This window comes from Octopus sinensis, linkage group LG5 (genome assembly GCF_006345805.1).
Source record: "Octopus sinensis linkage group LG5, ASM634580v1, whole genome shotgun sequence".
Lineage (NCBI taxonomy): Eukaryota > Metazoa > Mollusca > Cephalopoda > Octopoda > Octopodidae > Octopus > Octopus sinensis.
In genome coordinates, this window is record NC_043001.1 from 46,780,619 (window position 1) to 46,801,130 (window position 20,512).

The following is a 20,512-nucleotide window of genomic DNA, read 5'->3' on the forward strand; positions in this document are numbered from 1 at the left end:
AGCATCTATCTATTGTAGAATTCTCATTATGAAAACTACACATACACACACACATATACATACATATATATATATATATAAAACTGCAAGCATTAGATCTTTGTACTCTATATGGATCAAACACCTGCAGTTAACAGAAAGCCTCCTACAGATAAAGGTAATGAATGGAATTAACTAATTAATTGACTTAGCTACCGCCAGCAATGTGAATATACAAATGAATACAAGCTCTTCATAAATGAGCCACCAGTTGTTCTAATAAATAAAATTAGCAGCATAAGCAAAATGAAATTATGTCAAACCACCCAGGGAATTGAAACCATGTCATCTCACACAAACCACTCCCCTCTCCTCACATCTTTTCTAGAGGTTAGTGAAGAAAATATAACGTAGGAAGCACAAAGTAAAACATTTTGGTATGGGATGAGAGGTGTATGGGGGACAGGGGAAGGTGAGGGCAATTATATTAAGGCCCAGGGATTGACAAGTGCTTATTTTATAGATATACCTCAACCAAGAAGCAGAAAAAGCAAAGTTGACCTCAGCAGGATTCGAACTCAGACTGCAAAGAAATATTGTAAGGTATTATGTGCAATGTGCAACCAATTCTGCCAATCTAGTACCCCCAACTGTCATCCAAATAGTAAATTCTTAAATTATCACGTAAATAATATGTGTGGCTTCTCACAGCAGCAATGAAAACAATCATCATAACGATTTAAACACAGGCAATACAGGCTGGACTTTTCTGTATTACATATCTATATCTCTTTCTTTCTCTCTTTTACTTTCATTATTTATTTCTTTCACACTTGGTCCAAAAAGCAACAATATTATAAAGACAAGTAAAACATAACAAAAATAAGCAGGGTTTTTAACTTTTTTTTTTTTGGTGGAAAGGTGCAAGGTGGGTTAAAATTTGTGTGATTTGTAGAGAAAGTTTTTGGTAAATTTTTCAATACATTTTCTCTTTGTTCTTTAACTTTGCGATGCAGTCTGAAAAAGAAAAAAACAAAAGTACACATTTTAATGGGGAGAGTACAGTCAATTAATTACATTAATTCCAGTATTCAAATAATAAAATGGTATTATTTTATTAATCCTAAAAAGCGTAAAAGGAAAGTTGATCTTAGCCAGATTTGAAATCAGAATGTACAGAAATGTGACTGTAATCCTGAAGGGAATTTAATCCAACATGCTTAGCAGTTCAGATTTCTAATTTTATAGATATTTATTTCTATTACAGACACAAGGCTACCATTTATGAGGGAGGGATGTCGTTGTCATCATCATCATTATTTAACATCCGTTTTCCATGCTAGAATGGGTTGGACAGTTTGACTGAAAACAGGTGAGGTGTACCAGGTTCCAATCTGATAATCAATAAAAATGTCACTAGTACTTGATGGGTATCTATTTAATTGGACCCAGAATGATAAAAGACAAGGTCAACCCCAGTATACTTTGAACTCAAAACATAAAGGAACGTAACTAAATCTCACAAATCACTTTATCTGCTGATCTTGTATCTTCTCCTGCAAACTGTTTCTCATAATAATAATGATACTTTTTACATGGGAACAAAGACACAAACTTTGTGAGAAGTAACAGTTGATTATATTAATTGAGCAGGTATCTGGTATTTACTTTATCAAACAGGTAAAAATGAAGGTAAAAAAATCAACACAGGCAGGATTTGAACTCTGAACATAATTGAATACCATGCCATTTCACCAGCGCTATCAATTCTGACAGTCCACCACTGATACCAAATGCTATTTTTGCTAGCAAAACCACATACCAAATGTCATTTTGTCTGGCACTAACACATATGAAAAACCGTTTTGTCCAGCATTACTAATTCCACCCATTTTCTACTGTATATTGTTAATACCAATAATAAAGAATTCTATAATCGGTACAAGGCTATGAAATTTGGAGAAGAAATGTAGTTAACCCAACTGATCCAATTAGCAGTATTCAAATGAATCTTTCATCTACCACCTTCAATTGCTATGGTCTTTATTTCAACATATGGGCAACTTGGACATAATTATGAGTTTACAGAAAATGTATATGCAATATACAAAAGCTAATGATAATAATAATCCTTTCTATTAAAGGCAGAAGGCCTGAAATTTGGGGGAGGGGGACAGACAAATACATTGACCCCAGTACTTAACTGGCACTAATTTTATTGACCCCGAAAGGATGAAAGGCAAAGTCGACCTCAGTGGAGCAGCAGCAGCAGCAGCAATAAAAATAATAATAATAATAGTGGTAAAGTTAACTGAGTCAGAGTACATTAGTAGTATATCATCATCATCATCATCAATAACAACAACACTGAAGACTTAAAAAGAAAAGAAAGACAAACAACAACAAAGAGATAGACTGACAGTTGTACCTTTTTTACAGGAGGTGTAATATCCATCATCTCCCACAGTTGGTTCCTGACTGGACGAATTTCCTCACGGGATTGATCCCTGGCAAGAATTAAAGAAACAATAATTTAAGGGACAAATAAGGCATATTATAAGGTGGAAGACTCAGAGAAAATATAATTATAGATGGCAGAGTTGTTACACAGTATTTCTGCTAGTTAGTTACCTCCCTTATGTGTTCTGATTAAATATGAACCACAATAAATTGGTCTTAATAGACAAATTGCATGGAAAGGTTCTCTCAACAGGTAAACTCCACAATCAGTTGCCTTCAGTTGGCAGATCTTTTAAATTATCCTTGGTAAGTAAACCCTACAATAAGTTGTTCACAGTAGACAAACTCCACAAAAAGTTATCCTTATTAAACAGCACCAAATATAACTAGAAATTCCACAAGTATGTTGCTCTCAACAGAAAACCCTCACTACAAATTTCTCTCAGTAGAAAACCTTACCAGAAATCCCTACAACAATTGGTAAACCTCAGTTGGTAAACCACAAATAAATAAATCTCAGTAGCTCTCAGTAAGTAAATCTATATAAATAGCTCCCACTTATATTGCTACCATCACTTTGTTACCTATTGTTATCTACCAAATACAAATCTCCAATAAACACCAATCATAAATGAATTACTTACAACCCAATAAGTAACTAAATATCTGATAATTGAACACTAAAAATTTACTTATCCAACCAAATATTCCTAAAAGTTACCCACAATAATAGTTTATACTGCCTTAAGTTTAAGCCAATGGAGGAGTCTGTGGTCACTTGACCTACTAGAAATAATAGCTAAATCTTCCTCAAATCACATCCTATTTTTTACAAAGACAGAACACATAAGATGATGTAGTCTGGGATACACAAAGTTAGGAAAAAAAATGGGTAGGGGCTGTTTACTGTTGTAATATCTTTGATTTGCCTAATTCAATTAAAGGTGACCTGTATGTAAACATCAGTGGCTCCTAAAGTTACTCTCAATGGCATCAGTATGCAGGCAACCTATGATGAGAGATGAGTACTGAAATAAAGTTACCACCTACCATTTTGTCTCTCCGATAAGCTCCATGCAGTCATCAGCATGCTCCTCAGGGAGGATGTCATCATACAGCAGTAATGTATCATACAGCTCATTGGCTGTGTTTAGACGAATCTGAAGTAAACAAATGGGTTCAGGTTTTAAACTCCACCTCAGCTGTGCTTATCTTATATATATATATATTAAAATACAAGTGAGGATATATAAACCTCAGAGGGACAGAGATATCCAAGATTAGACCAGCTGAATACCTTATAATATAGGCACATACATATATATATATTATTATTATAAAAACCAACAGAGAAAATGGAGATAAGATTAGTAAAAGCTTATTAATACATTGTCAATATATTAATAAAGTTTTATTAATCTTATCTCTTGGTTTATATATATATATATATAATAATATGAGGGAATAAAAATCCAATTTAGAAATACTAAATCAAATTTCACAAAATATAAGATATATATATATATATATAAATTAGAAAAAAACCCACCTTGTATCAATTCAATAATGGAAAATTAAATTATACCATTTAGAAATATTACATATTATAAAAAGATCAAATATAAGGTAAAACATAACAATGATCAAGTAATATGCAAAATAGTAAATAAGACGTATATATTTGGTAGAATAATATATATATATATATATATATATTATTATTATTATTATTATTATTATTATTACACACACAAACACAGTCAGTCATTAGCTGGAGCATGGATATTAATACAAGCACCAAAGTGTCAAAATAAATAGAGATAACAGGTTAACTTGTGAAGGCAAATGGACTATTGGTTAACCTGTTTGGCTCATGATCATGAGGTTTAAGGAAGAGTAAAAAGGTATCATCTACACAGAAATGTATGTCGTTAGAAGCGACAGTAATTAGGTCAACGTGTATGAAAAGTATGGAACGTGAGATATTTCCAAAAGCTCCATGTACACCAGAATTCATATTGCATATGCTACAATACTGCAACCTAACAAAAAACCTTTCAATCGAAAACTGGTGTAGATCATGGGTTTATCTGATGTGATGGACAACAACAGTACCTTGACTAAAGTTCTGAAGAGTGTCAGGCCATTGATGAATGACAGAGGAGAGAAAATCACAATTAAATTTGGCTCTGTAGTATTCATACTGATGGTTACTTAGGTAAGAGAGATAAAGGAGATGACTGTTAGATGCTTCTATCAGCTTTAAAGTGCTCGAATTGAGGGTTGGTAGAATGGTAAGGCAGAAAAGATGTTCATTCAGAGGAATGTGACATACACTGTGTATTTTCATCAATGCAAATAAATTTCTGCAAAGGTGGTAAGAAGCTTGCTTCCCAACCACATGGCTTCGGGTTCAGTCCCACTGCATGGCACCTTAGGCAAGTGTTTTCCACTATAGCCTCAGGACAACCAAAGCCTTAAGTGGATTTGGTAGACGAAACTGAAAGAAGCATGCATACATAAAAAATTGCTGGCAATTTTTCTGCTCTTAAAAGAATTTTATCCTTTATATATACTGTTCAGTATTTATGTGTTGAAAATATATATATGTATATATTTGTGTGTGTCTGTGTTTGTTCCCCCACCATTGCTTGACAACCGATATTGGTGTGTTTATGCCCCTGCAATTTAGTGGTTCAACAAAAGAGACTGATAGAATAAGTACTAGGCTTACAAAGAATAAGTCCTGGGGTCGATTTGTTCAACTAAAGGCAGTGCTCCAGCATGGCTGCAGTCAAATGACTGAAGTAAGTAAAAGAATAAAGACTGAAGAGATTAATGAAAATAGAGATCAACAATGAAGTGCCCCATTTCTGTGGACCAAATTTCTTGCAGTGTTGAAGTAAAATCAGAGATTATATACAATTGGCCATTTAGTGTATGCAGAGTGACACTGAAGCATGGAGAAATGAAGGAGGACTTTTCTTAATGTGGAGTTACAGGCAAAGTAACTAGGAAATATGGAAGCATTTTATCAGGTGTACTACCAACAGAGCCATCTTGTTTGAGGAGTAGCAGATAGAAGGAATGTGCACTAAAGTTAATGGAAGGACAAAGTTATACAGAAAGAGGCACTGACACATACTACCCCATCACCATATCCAGACAATGCCAAATGGTACGTACCTTGGGATACTGGTGACACAGGAAGATACCCAGCTGTTTCAAACAGTCTTTCCGCAATGGTTCAGAAAATTGCAGCAATCCACAGAGCCTGATTTATGATATGAAAGTGATACGAATAGAGACAGGAATAATATAGCAATAAGAACACAGTAAGGGCTGTATTATTTCATTAAGTTCAAATGTTTCCTAGTTCTCTAAAACTTTGTACGATTAGGTGAAACAAATAAACTTATATATGAGTACCATATAAAAGGTGGGAGAAGAGCTTGGTGAAGTTTACATTTACATGACTGAGTGAGAGAAACAAGGAGGGACAGAGGTAAATTGGTAGGTAGATATGTAGGCAAATAAATTGATAAGAAGGTAGATATTTAGGTAAGTAGATAATTATAGGTAAGTAGATAGACTAGCTAGGTAGACAGATATGTAGATTGATAAGGTGCTACGTAGATAGGTAGGAGGATCAGTAACAAGATAGGTAAACAGTTAGCTAGGTAAAGAGATAGACAGGTGGACAGATATGTAGTAGATACTAAATAGATAGGTAGTTAGATAAGTGGAGGTGTTGAGATAGAGAGAGGAGAGAGAGAGAAACATCTTTGATCATAAGTCTGCTCAACTAGCGCTGATTTGGAAAGTTCAACAACTAAAATCAACAACAAACACATAATAGTAGAAGAAACAGACATAAAAATAAATCCCTTTCAATTTGAATTAAAGGGTCACCTTATGGAATTCCTCAATACTTACACTTTGATACTGGACGATAGTTTATTGTGCTGCAGACTTTTGGAAACTTCTGTTTTCGTCAGACTTAGCAATTCTTTCAGAAATATTTCACTGACAATGATAAAGGAAAGACAGAGAATTATATTTCTGTGTGTAAATATGTGTGCACAGGCATATATGCATGTATATCTATAAGTCTGTGTGTGTGTCTCTCTCTCTCATATATATATATACACACACACACACCGTAAATCCTCGAGTATAGTCCGCAGGGGATTTTTAGGGGGCTATACCTCTGAAAAACCTAAACCTTGTGTATAATATGCACCCCTTCTCTAACTTGAGTCAAGGAGGTCTATATAATGTCCTTGGTTTGTAAAAATGTATACGGTAATGTCCTTTATTATTATTGTACATATAACATAATGCAAATGTGTAGCTTTTTTGTGCATTTTGTTTGTAGAAAATAAAGAAGTAACAGTAATAACATTTAATAAATGTTGCTTACTGCAAGTTATGGATGATTCTTTTATGGTTTCATTGCTTTCTGGCTTAGCTTAAGGTATTTTCGCACCCGACATCACAAAATGCGTCTGAATAAACATTGCCGGACAGCAAATAGAGACTCGGACATTGCTTAGAAAATAATTTTCATTTTTAACCTTGTATATAGTACGCACTAGGGATTTTGACCTTTAAATTTTGGGGAAAAAATGCGGATTATACTTGAGGATTTACAATACATATAAAACACATTTACATCATCATCATCGTTTACAGCCCATTTTCTATGCTAACATGTGTTGGACAGATTGACAGGAGCCAATGAGCCAGAGGACAGTGCCAAGCTCTAATGTCTGTGCTTGCATGCTTTCTACATACATAATACAAGTCAGAGATGAGTAAGTTTCAAGAGCCAAAGTGGAGATGGTACTATAGAAAAAGCAGAGAAGAAAGGAGACAGCACAGTTTGTGAACCAGAAATTGGAGTGTGTTGGTGAGTGACATTATGCCAATCAATCAGATGATCACTTTGTAAGGATGATGTAAGTATAATGTCATCTGCGTTTTATGTTATATATATATATACGTGTGCATGTGTGTGTGTGTGTCAGAATTGTGATGACAATTGGTCGACGGCTGATGAAGGACTGAGCACATCTGCATTCATTGTGTGTGTTTTTTACCTACTTTTTCCATATGTTTCTTTGTTGTCCCCTTGTACCTCATTTTCATTATATTTTCTTTAGTTTGCTTCAGCCCTCATGTTTAATGCTTTGCTGAAATATTGTTTTGTCTTTCTCTATATCAAACAGTCCAATGTTTTTGTAGGGTTTTTCAGTATATGTAACACATCTAGTCAGTGAATCAATATATATATGTGTACACATACACACGTGTATATACAAGCATGTACAATTATGCATCAAAACCTAAAGCAAATAAGAATTACATTACTTTCTGACTCAACTCTGTGTGTGTGTGTGTGTGTGTGTGTGTGTGTGTGTGTGTGTGTATGTGCATGCATGTGTGGAGTATACTGTTTCAAGCACCTTCATTACAACAACATAGAGAATGAGCACTTCTTAGCTATATTCACTTACTCAAATAATTAAAGGTCATATTAAAAAAAAAATGATGATGATGATGATTTCTAACCATGGCAGAGTATCATACATTGTAAGGGATGGATATAATCAATTGAATCAATTTCAGGATCTGAGGGGTACTTGAAAGGTGAAGACAATCCCCAAGAGGACTTGAACTCAGAATGCAAACAAAAGTAAACACTGTTGCAAATTTTTTTTAGATAGCCTTATCTAGTCATGACACTGCTGGAGAAAGTATTGACACATGTTGGCATGGGTTGGACAGTTTGACGGGAGCTGGCTAGTCAGAAGACTGCATCAGGCTTCAAAACAGACAATGAAACCTGATGCAGTTTTCTGCCTAGCCAGCTCCTGTCAAACCGTCCAATCCATACCAGCATGGAAAATGTATGTTAAATGATGATGATGACGTAAATGAAATCCATATTCTATATATAACTGAGGATATACTCACTTCTCTGGTTGTTTGCAATAGTTGATGAAGACCTGGCGATCAAAGAGTTGCCCCAACAAATTCAACATGGGTACTGTCACCCTGCAATACAACAATGGTTAATTATTATATTCACATATGTGTATGTATATACATATGTATGTTTTACCTGTTTCAGTCATCAGACTGTGGTCATGCTGTGGATTGAAGGATTTTAGTCAAATAAATAGACCCCAGTACTCATGTAGTTTTAACCTGGTACTTATTCTATTGGTCTCTTTTGCCAAACTGCTAAGTTATGGGGATCTAAACACTGCTTGTCAAGTGATCACACACATACATTGAGCTTGCTTCTGTTTCTGTCTACCAAATCTACTCACAAGGCTTTAGTCAGCCCAAGGATGTAGTAGAAGACACTTGCCCAAGGTGCCACACAGTGGGACTGAAACTGGAATCATGTGGGTTGGAAACAAACTTCTTGCCAAACAGCCATTCAAAACTGATAATTTGGCTAGTTAGTATGTTAGTGACTGGATTAAAATTTGTGAAGAGGAACTTAAATAAACTGCAAGAACAAAAAACAACATACTTTTACTATTTCAGTCCTGTTTCAGTGACTGATTGGTGAGGGGAGAAAATAATGTATTTTGGCTCATCTCTACCATAATCATCATTATCATTAACATTTTAATGTAATTGGTGAAGAAGCAGAAATTTTTCCCCAGCTTCTCTGTAAGGTCAAGAGAAGTCATCAGTCTTGTCTTGCTGAAGACATGACATCTTCTCTAGTGCTGATGCCACAATAAAATGCACTTAGTACACTTTATACATAGAAACCAATCCAAAAATGAAATGCATTAGCAAAATTGCGGTTCTTCTGACTGTCAACGAAAGCAGAGGTGTCAACTAAGAAATGAGTCAGATTGCGATGACTTGTCCAACTCATGCTTTTGCCATGCTGACAAGGGTTGGACAGGTCTTCTGCACCAACATGTCAACAGTCAGTTTTCTCATTCATCATCCATCATTCATTTAATGTCTGCTTTCCATGGTGGCATGGGTTAGATGGCTTGACTGGAACTAGTAAGCCAGAGAGCTACACCAGGTTTCAGTTTGAATTTGGCTTGGTTTCTACGGCTGGATGCCCTTTCTATCACCAACCACTCCAAGAGTGTAGTGGGTGCCTTTAATGTGTCACTTGTATGGGTGCTTTTATGTGTCACTGGCCCAAACCTCTGACTTGTGTAATACAATAGATGGGGGAAAAAACCTGTGTGGTAAGTAACCCGCTTCACAACTACATGGTTCCAGGTTCAGTCCCACTGTGTGGTACCTTGAGCATGTGTCTTCTACTATAGCCTGAGACTGACCAAAGCCTTGTGAATGAATTTGGTAGACAGAAACTGAAGCAAGCCTGTCATATATGTGTGTGTGTGAGTGTGTTTGTGTCTGTCCTGCACCACCACTTAGCAACTGGTGAGTTTACATCCCCCATAACTTAGCAGTTTGGCAAAAAGACACTGATAGAATAACAACAAAAGTACTGGGGTCGATTAATTCAACTAAAAATCCTCCAAAGTGGTGCCCCAGCATGGCTGCAGTCTAATGACTGAAACGAGTAAAAGATAGAAGATATAAAGATATACAAAAACAGTTATATTTTTACATCCATTCCACTCACTCCAGCCTCTTCTCTCCATATTGGGTAGATCTACTATACAAGAGCTGACCTATGGATACACAATAGCAACACTATAATTTCATGGGTAAGACTGTTTATTTACAGCTGGGTGGATGTCCTTTCTACAGTCAATCACTCAGCTATGAAATAAAGAAGGAAACCTATTTTTAATTCAAACTGGAGCTAGCAGAGTTATGTATCTTGTTTATAAGGGGGAGCAACACAATGGTTGCCAAAAATGGGATGACTAGATCATTATTCAACCTGCTAAACATAGCAACCAAACTTTTCCTTATTATTTTCTTTTATTTTTTTACATGTTTCAATCATTTGACTGCGGCCATGCTGGAGTACCACCTTAAAGAGTTTTAATCGAAGAAATCGACCCCAGGACTTATTCATTGTAAGTCTAATGCTTATTCTATTGGTCTTTTTTGCAGAACTGCTAAGTTATGGGGACATAAACACACAAACATTGATTGTCAAATGATGGTGGAGGGACAAGCACTCACACACACACACACACGCAACTGGAGGCTTTGGTCGGCCTGAGGCCTAAAGTGCCATGCAGTAGGACTGAACTGGAACCATGTGGTTGAAAAGCAAGCTTCTTACCACACAGCCATGCTGGCACCTCCCGACTATTTTTAAATATGTTAGCCTCCAAATCTTATTTCTCATTTTATCCCAAGATCCCAATACATTCTGACCTGACTGCCATAATATTTTCTCACAATATCATGTGAGACAAATATAGTGTTTTTTAACCACGACCCACTGGTGGATCATTTGATGCCTTCTATTTTGCCAATTTTATTTTCAGCTTACTCTGTCTTTAATTTTACCTCATTACAGTATGACATAAATGTGAACATCAAAAGAAAAATGAAAAAAAAAAAATTATAATCTATAGAAAAAGAAAATCTTGTTCTAGGGTACTGTAATCACATACTTAAGCAACCAGAGCATACTGTTCCCAAAAGGTTCATAGAAAAGAAATAATGAAATGATCCAACATAAAGGTGAGTGGGTATTGTAAATATACCACCATGTACCTCTTGTGGGTCATGGTGGGATCCAACATGTTAAAAAAAGAAGGAAGGTCACTCAGATACTATAGTTTAAGATGCACTATCTAAAAAATAAAAGATGGGTTGGTCATGACTGCAATGATCTAATCACTCACGGCCAGCCTGGGGCTAAACCACAGCAGCACTGATTATATAAACTAGTCGTTCTCAACCATAAGGTTTTGTTAAAATTGATGTGCAATAATAGTTATGCTCCTACAATAGGTGCAGGAGTGGCTGTGTGGTAAGTAGCTTGCTTACCAACCACATGGTTCCGGGTTCAGTCCCACTGTGTGGCACCTTGGACAAGTGTCTTCTACTATAGCCTCGGGCCGACCAAAGCCTTGTGAGTGGATTTGGTAGACAGAAACTGAAAGAAGCCCGTCGTATATATGTATGTATGTGTGTGTGTATACGTTTGTGTGTCTGTGTTTGTTCCCCTAACATCGCTTGACAACCGATGCTGGTGCGTTTACATCCCGTAACTTAGCAGTTTGGCAAAAGAGACCGATAGAATAAGTACTAGGCTTACAAAGAATAAGTCCTGGGGTCGATTTGCTCGACTAAAAGGCGGTGCTCCAGCATGGTCGCAGTCAAATGACTGAAACAAGTAAAAGAGTAATACATAAAATATTAAAATTTTTTTTTATATATTTCCTAATAATATTTAATTACAAAAATACTTAAAGGATGTTTTTACACATCAAATGGCTATGAGGGTCCAGAAGAGTAAAATAGAAATTAAGGAGGTTAGATGAAGAGTGGTTGAGAACCACTGATATAGGCCATAGCAGTGTATTACAGAACTAAAACAAACAAACAAACAAAAAAAAACAGAAAAAAGTTTTATATAAATAATTATAAAAAAAAAGAAGGTATTTATGATATTCACAAGAGTGATGTTTCTCAATTTACATGTGAGCTTTCAAATATGCACTCACTACCCTTTCCATTTTGTTTTAGATGCCTCATTGCGCATAAGCATTGGGAATCACTAAGTGACCTTTGGGGGAAAGGTACCATATTTTCCAATATATAAGTTGAATCTTAACAAACAAAGATGGTAGGCCAACATATAGACAAAGACAACTTTGGAGGACCAAAGATTCCATGTGAAATGCAGCAGAATTTGGAAAGATTATGACAATGCTTGAATGTTTATACTATACACTGGGTCAACTTGTATGTCAGAAAATATAGTTGCCGTGATATGACTGACATCATATCCAGAAAATGCTTTGTTTTTCTCAGATTAACAATACAGATACCAAATTTAGATACTGGTCCGATGAAATGCCATAAAAAAAGATTAGTGTTTTTACCTGTCAACTTTCTGATATGTTTGGAATATTTCAATTAAATTCTTCCTGAAAAATGTCAGTTTCGGGTCTTTGACTATCTCAGACTGCATGTAAGAGTCTAGGGCTTTCGTTGAGTGAACACACTGGAGGTAAACAATTAGAATAATTATAAATATTTTACATAGACTTATATTTTTAATAGGTAATACACACACACATCTCCATCATCATTATCATTTTTATCATCTAGTTTTCCATGCTCATACAGAATTCACTGAGGCAGATTTTCTATAGTTAGATGCCCTTCCTGTTGCCAACCCTCAGTAGAGCAAAACAGGTGCTTTTAAATATCCTTTGAGGGGCGGGAATTGGAAGATATTTATATTCTGTTTACATACCCTTTTTACTAGTTTCAGTCATTGGAATGGTGTTTGTCAGCTTGCAGTGCAGTGTTCAGCTGGATATAACAATCAGATAAAATGAAACCTGATTTCTCTCCAAATTCACTACATGAAGGCAGACTTTCTTCAATGCTACTTCATCCAATTGAATAGCAAGAAGCACAATCGCCATAACTACCAGTAACACACAGCATTCATTTCAGTCAACTCTAAGCTCTCCTTACAACATATTATTTTGTGCCTCATACAACATATTATTTTCTGTCAGCAGTAATGATGGTAATATTGATATATTACCATCATTATCAACAATACTAATTGTTACCGCAGCCTGCCTTATGTACACCAAATGAAAATGAAATCTTTAATTGCGCATAATACCCAAATGGTATATGGGGACCCAGCAAGCTGACTTTCTTGAGAGTGTACATCACCCAAACAAAAATCTTCAGTACTACACATATGTCATCCCTCAATGGTGTACAGGTCTTAAAATCATCATCAAACCTCCTCTCTTTATAAATTTAACCTTCCACCAAATAACTCTTTCTAAAACTATAGCTCAAAAAGAAAGGAGCCTTGTCAAATTGAGAAAGAAGCCTCTACATGGTTTTTTAAGTGGTTAGAAATAGCAGTCAAATTTCTCTTAAATTACAACCAACAATTTTAGAAAAGGACACATTGCTTAATGTAGACCTAGGTTCCTTATACATAAGTAAAAAAGGGATGATCATCGATGGAATGCTTTTGATCAGGGCTTAGCAGGGGTGAAACAACAACATGTACTAAACCAAAAAGAGCTTAATTAGGTGAGTACTAGAGATAAAAATGTCTTGTTACTTACCAGCGACTGGGATAAGCCACCAGCACTTTGAATAAATCCGAGTAAGACATGGTATGAGAAAACCTCAATGGTGAGAAGTGATGCAAAAAGATCAAAACTATCACTTTGAATATGCCACCTCATGTTACTTATCCTGTCTCTGGGGAAAAAATGTTAGAGATACAATGTCAGAACCAAGTAAAACAAAAATGTCACTAAGGTAAATTGATTGAAGGAGTGGATTAGCAGAATTGTTAGAAGATGAAATAAAATGCCAGGGAGTTACTTAATTCTGGTCGTTTTATGTTCTGAATTCAAATCATGCTGAGGTGAACTTTGCCTTCCATCACTCTGCGATAGATAAAATAAAATATTGATTTCAAATTTTAGCACAAGGGCAGTAATTTTGGGGGAGGGGATAAATCAAATAGATTGACCTCAATGTTCAACAGGTACTTATTTTATTGACCCTGAAAGGATGAAAGGCAAAGCTGACCTCAACAGAATTTGAACTCAGAAGATAAAGATTGATGAAATTTCATTAAACATTCAGCCTTTAGGTAAAATAGAACATTTGTCAAGTACTGGTGTCAGTCAATCAGCTGATATTAATGTTATCCAGGCTTCTTTAATCATCATCATCATCGTTTAACGTCCGTTTTCCATGCTAGTTGGACAGTTCAACTGGAGTCTGGGAAGCCAGAAGGCTGCACCAAGCCCAGTCTGATCTGGCAGTGTTTCTACAGCTGGATGCCCTTCCTAACGCCAACCACTCCGTGAGTGTAGTGGGTGCTTTTTACGTGCCACCTGCACAGGTGCCAGACGAGGCTGGCAAACGGCCACGATCGGATGGTACTTTTTACGTGCCACTGGCACGGGGGCCAGACGAGGCTGGCAACGGCCACAATTGGATGGTGCTTTTTACGTGCCACCGGCACGGAGGCCAGTTGGGGCGGCGCTGGCAACGACCACGTTCAGATGGTTCTCTTACGTGCCACCGGCAAGAAAGAGATAATTGTAAGCCTCAAAAGAATCTTGCTAATGCTGCATGATTTTAAGGGCAGATGAGAGTGAAAGCCCCAGTGACCAAAGTATTCCTGTTTGAAGCAGCATCCCTATACATTATTAACACTGAAAGATGTAATGATGGAATGACACTTTACAAATCCTGTAATTAACAAGATATTTAATGCATCTGTCACTATGTCCAATGAATCTGCCACCCATCACCTTCCTATGAGGAATATAATATTGAAAAGTTAATTTCATGACTCACTTTGTAAATATCTCCAAAAGGAAATCTCTCTGTGGAATGTAAGGCACTGGAGGGCTGAAAAATAATTCAATCAAAGGGTAATAATTAAGACATGAACCCCAAAAAGAATTATTTTAAATAGAAAGATAAAGAGGGGACACACACATTTACTGCAGATAAAAGCCAAATCTTTTAAAGAGTCTTAATGCAAATAATAGAAAACAAAAACAATGGATGAATTTTTCAGAAGCCAATTGGCTGAAATGTTTGACACATCTCACTTGCAAGCAATGACTTATAATCCTATGATGAGTTGACTATTATTTTTACTGTGTATTTGTAATATAGGATCCCCTTCTTTTGTTAATTTAGTGAGGGAGTTTATATTATCTTTCTCTCTCTCTCTCTCTCTCTATATATATATATATATATTATATATATATATATATATATATATATATATATATATATATATATATATATATATATATGTATGTGTGTGTGTGTGTGTGTGTGTATTTGTGCGTGTGTATATGTGTGTGCGTGTGTATATATTTATATATATAGTTTTTTTACTATTTTATTATTATAATAGTATTTGAAAGAAAAAAAAGACAAGTAAATAAGTAAATTCAAAAGCCCAGTAGCAGTACTATTACCAATAATAAGTGTTAGATACAAAGACCAACTTTGGTCAAGTTGAGTAAGCCTTTCAGTCAGTGCTTCCAGAGTAAGGGAACAAGAAGCAGAGCAGAGATATAGTGGTGGAATAATAGGATGGTGTTAAAGCTCAGAAAAGAAATAGGTAAACTCAGCACAATTCAGTACAATTTATGAATCATTCAGTGGCTGAACTAAGACAATAATGATAACAATAATAGGTTCAGTAATTCTTGGCCAGAACCTTCTTTCCAGCTACTACTACCCACCCTTGTATATAACATGAGGTAGCCATGTATCTCCTCTATAACAAGACATTTGTGCTTGTCCTAACACTCCTCCTCTCCTACTTAGTCATGAAGGCCATTTTCTTTTCCATTCTTTTTCTACCATGTAACTGACTTGGTGACCTCACTAGTGCCAATAGCACAAAAAAAGTACCCTGTACTAAGGTGATTGGCCTTAGAAAACATGCCAAAGCTGATGCTGGAGTTTGGCACAGCCTTTTGGTTTATTGGATTCCGTCAAACCATCCAAGCATGGAAAACATGGTAAATTTTCATGATGATGATGGTGACAATGTGAACATCATTCAACAGTAATACAGAGTTATAAAATTGCTAAAAATTAAACCATTAAATTTTTATCAGTAGATATTTCTTGACAACTAAAGTTCATGGTGCCCTGGAAATGTGATATATCACAAGTAAAAAGCTCCACTCAACCAAGTACAAGATATCTTATGGTTATACACTTCCTATGTCATGTTTTTAGTTTTTGAAGTGGCAAATTGTGATTTGAGGGCAATTTGGCTACTATTTATCTAACTAGAGGCTCTTTCATTGGCTTATCATCATGTCCTTATCAATTTATATTTCATTAATTTACATATTTAGCTGCCATAGAAATATTTTAGATTGTGTCATCAAAGCATCTCTTACAATAATTATTAGTCTTGCTGTGCAATTTTATGTAACAGTGTGTCTCAATGATTTCCTTTTATCAAACTTTTATTTTGAACTAGCAGTATCGCCTGGCGTTGCTCAGGTTTGTAAGGGAAATAACTATAAAGCATTTTTAGAGAGTTATAGCCGAAAAATAGCAAATAAATTGAAAAAAATGATGGTAAATTTTTTTTTAGTTAAAAAAGGTGGAGTTGCGTCCCCTAGACAGAGTTCGGTTTGTGTTTCTGATTCTCGACCCCATGTCGAATTTATCGATTTTTTTCAGAACTGGGGGAACTTTTCAAAATTTTCGCTGCGTTAGTTTTGAATTATGACATTGGGCTATGTGTGTGTCAAGTTTCATCAGAATCGGTTGAAAGCCGTGGTCAGGGTGAGGGTACAAGCAAACAGACACACAGAAACACGCACAGACAAACTGCCGTTTATATATAGAGAGAAGAGATAATAATCTACTACACATACTTGATTTAGTGCATATTTCATGAACTCCGATAAGATGAAAGCCAAAACTGATCCACGTAGAATTTGAAATAGGAAGGTAAACCAGGCATAGCTGTATGGTTAAGAAGAGTGCTTAGCAACTATTTAGTTTTAGGTTCAGCCCCACTGTGTGGCACCTTGGACAAGTGTTTTCTATTATAGCCCTGGACTGACTAATGCCTCACAAGTGAATTTGATAGATACAAACTGTATGGAAGTCTTACATGTGTGTGCGTGTGTGTGTGTGTGTGTGTGTTTGTTCCTCTACCTATCACTTGACAAACCGGTATTGGTTTGTTTACATTCTCATAATTTAGTGATTCAGCGCAAAAGACTGATAGAATAAGTACTGGGATCAATATGTTTGACCAAACCCTTCAAAGTGGTGTCCCAGCATAGCTGCAGACCAATAACTGAAACATGTACAAGATAGAAGATATGTAGCAAAACAGTGCAAGTCACTTTTCTTCAGTACCTTACCACACCTAAAATAATAAAAGTGATTTCTAACATTGGTACAAAGATACACATTTCAAGAGCAGGTGGTGGTCACTTTTATCAATACATATAGCACTTAACTGCTACTTTATTTTATGGACACCAAACAAATGATGGCAAAACTGACCTTGGTAAGACCAAACAAAGAATATAGAGCTGTAACAAAACACTGCAAGACATTTTGTTCAGTACACTATACATTCTACGTTATCACTCTTTGCATAAAAACAGCTGTTACCATTGCTATTATTATCAATATCCATTTGTTCTTCTGAGCATACAAAGAAGACTCTACACAGTCACTTGAACTGCAAGAAATAGCATCCAAATCACTTCAAATTACACCCACCCTACAATCATAAAATTAAAAAACAAACAAACAGACACACAGGATAATGTAGTTCCTGATATACAAAAATATGGGATGATCATTATTGGACTGTCTTTTATCATAGATCTACTTGATAAGTAATGTATACAGAAATGTATGCATGAGTGTATAAACACATAAGAACTGAGACTGTGAGTTTGTGTTTTTGTAAATGTATATTTTTGTGTATATACACGTAGCTGTCACAAAGATGATTTACTACTTACGTATGGTGAAGAAGCTGAAGAAATAAATTTGATGCCAAGGCTCGAGTCCTGTCAATTTTTTCGCAAGCTTGCTGGGCAAAAGAGCATATGGTTCTTTCTACTCTGAAATGTAAATGAAAATTCCCAATAAAATAGAAAAGGAAGTTTAATGAAAAGAATCTGCATATTAATTTGATCCTGGAGAATTAGGAGTTAGTTTGTATCCCTGCTGAATTGTTTACAAGTCTAGAGCAATTCTTACTGATTAGATTTTACAAGTCAGAACAATTCTACAGTTCTTTGTATTTCAATTTATTTGGACTGCACAAATATATCACAGGTTTTAGCAATACATATGTATGTACATATATCTGTGTGTATGTCTTGTTGTTTTTGAGATTATTTAAGACTAGCAGTATCGCCCGGCGTTGCTCGGGTTTGTAAGGGAAATAACTATAAAGCATTTTTAGAGAGTTATAGCCAAAAAGTAGCAAAAAAATGGAAAAAAAATTATGGTAAATTTTTTTGAGTTAAAAAGGTCGAGTTGCGTCCCCTAGACAGTCTGTGGTTTGTGTTTCTGATTCTCAACCCCATGTCGAATTTATCGATTTTTTTCAGAACTGGGGGAACTTTTCAAAATTTTCGCTGCGTTAGTTTTGAATTATGACATTGGGCTGTGTGTGTGTCATGTTTCATCAGAATCAGTTGAAAGCCGTGGTCAGGGTGAGGGTACAACCTAACAGACACACAGACACGCAGACAGACAAACTGCCGTTTATATAGAGAGAGATCTTCATCACAGAATTCAAGCCAGTCACTAAGAAGGTGACAAAGTTGTTTTTGTTTGAATTAAAACAGTTCAGAGTATTTCATAAACATGAAACATGCAAGTAAGATGTGCATACATCTAAGTGTATTTGTGAATATACTTGCTTTTATATTACATACACACACCAAGTACAAAAAAGAAAGTACGTAATTAACCTCTGTCTATGTGTCTGCATACTACATATGAACAGAGTTATTGTATTCATTATAGGAAAATGAAACATTTGCATTGCTTCAACAAATTTTCACTGTACAATTAATCAATAGCATTTGGAGGCTGTGAGTCAACTGGGTTTGTTTACCTTGGAAAACTCAAGTATTTCAAAGCTATTAAGCAAATCTTTGGTTACATAGAAGTTGCATGTATGTATTAGTGCATGTATATATGCATATATTTCTGTACCCATGTTTTTTTTATATATATATATATATATATATATGTGTGTGTGTGTGTGTGTGTGTGTGAAGGTGCATGGCTCACTGGTTAGAGCATCGAGCTTACGGTCGTCAGGTTGTGAGTTCGAATCCTGGACTGGGCTGCATGTTGTGTTCTTGAGCAAGACACTTTATTTCATGTTGCTCCAGTTCACTCAGCTGTAGAAATGAGTTGTGACATCACAGGTGCCAAGCTGTATCCGCTGTTGCCTTTCCCTTGGATAACACTGGTGGCATGCATGGGCGACTGCTGGTCTTCCATAAACAATCTTGCCCAGACTTGTGCCTGGGACGGTAACTTTGTAGGTGCAATCCCACGGTCAGCCATGACTGAAGGGGGTCTCAATAATATATATATATATAACCCATGCTAGCATGGAGAACGGACGTTAAACGACGATGATGATGATGATGATATATATAAAAGAGTGCATTCTTTATTTTCTCTCCTTGTTTCTCTGTGTTCCTTTCTGTGGAAAAGCATAGGCTCGAAACGTTAAAGACTTTTTGACTTCCCAAGTGTTATACTAATTCATCTGTTTGTTGTCTACACCAACTGTCTTTGTCTTTTGTATTTTTTGTGAATTCTCCCTATATAAGAGTGCATATGTGCTTGCATGTATCTGTCATCTTGTATGTCTGTACTTTGAGACTGCTTGAAAACAAAGATGATTTTAGTTTATAATCCCATAACTTGAAGGCTCAACAAACAGACATATTTTTCTAACTCACAAAACAAAACTCAACATGCATCACAACCAACTACAAACTTGGAGTTAGAATTTATTACAAAAACACTAGAATGAAAAACAAAAACCTCTTCATCAACTTTAAATCACAAAATAGCAAACTATAAAATGTGCTATTGTAGAGGATACTTGTTTAAGATACCATGTAGTAGAATCAAATACAGGGTTTTATGAGTCTGAAGCAGACTTGCAAACCATTCAACCATGCCCCCCCCACACACACACACAAACTAATACTTTGTTAATGTTTAATTTACTTACATGTCTTTGCTGAGCATTGCAGGTTGCACATCGGTAATCTTACAGGTGAGATCATGTAAGCTTTGCATAGCAGCTTCACGGACGCTGCAACAATCAACAGAGATATTTTATTCATGTACATTAATTCACAAA

At 35.7% G+C, this 20,512-nt stretch overlaps 1 protein-coding gene across 1 annotated transcript in view; it reads right to left on the reverse strand.

The window, feature by feature from the left end:
• Positions 1-364: 364 nt before the first annotated feature.
• Positions 365-20,512, reverse strand: part of LOC115211928 (tubulin-specific chaperone D) — a 63,578-nt gene continuing 43,430 nt past the window's right edge. Inside the window, exons 27-37 of the mRNA XM_029780679.2 lie at positions 20,381-20,464; positions 18,129-18,230; positions 14,950-15,003; positions 13,695-13,833; positions 12,471-12,592; positions 8,419-8,499; positions 6,376-6,465; positions 5,626-5,713; positions 3,490-3,599; positions 2,408-2,486; positions 365-996 (exon numbers count right to left, since the gene is read on the reverse strand). Coding sequence (XP_029636539.2) covers positions 979-996; positions 2,408-2,486; positions 3,490-3,599; positions 5,626-5,713; positions 6,376-6,465; positions 8,419-8,499; positions 12,471-12,592; positions 13,695-13,833; positions 14,950-15,003; positions 18,129-18,230; positions 20,381-20,464 — 967 coding nt within the window. The 3' untranslated portion in view covers positions 365-978. The remainder of the gene's footprint in view (positions 997-2,407; positions 2,487-3,489; positions 3,600-5,625; positions 5,714-6,375; positions 6,466-8,418; positions 8,500-12,470; positions 12,593-13,694; positions 13,834-14,949; positions 15,004-18,128; positions 18,231-20,380; positions 20,465-20,512) is intronic.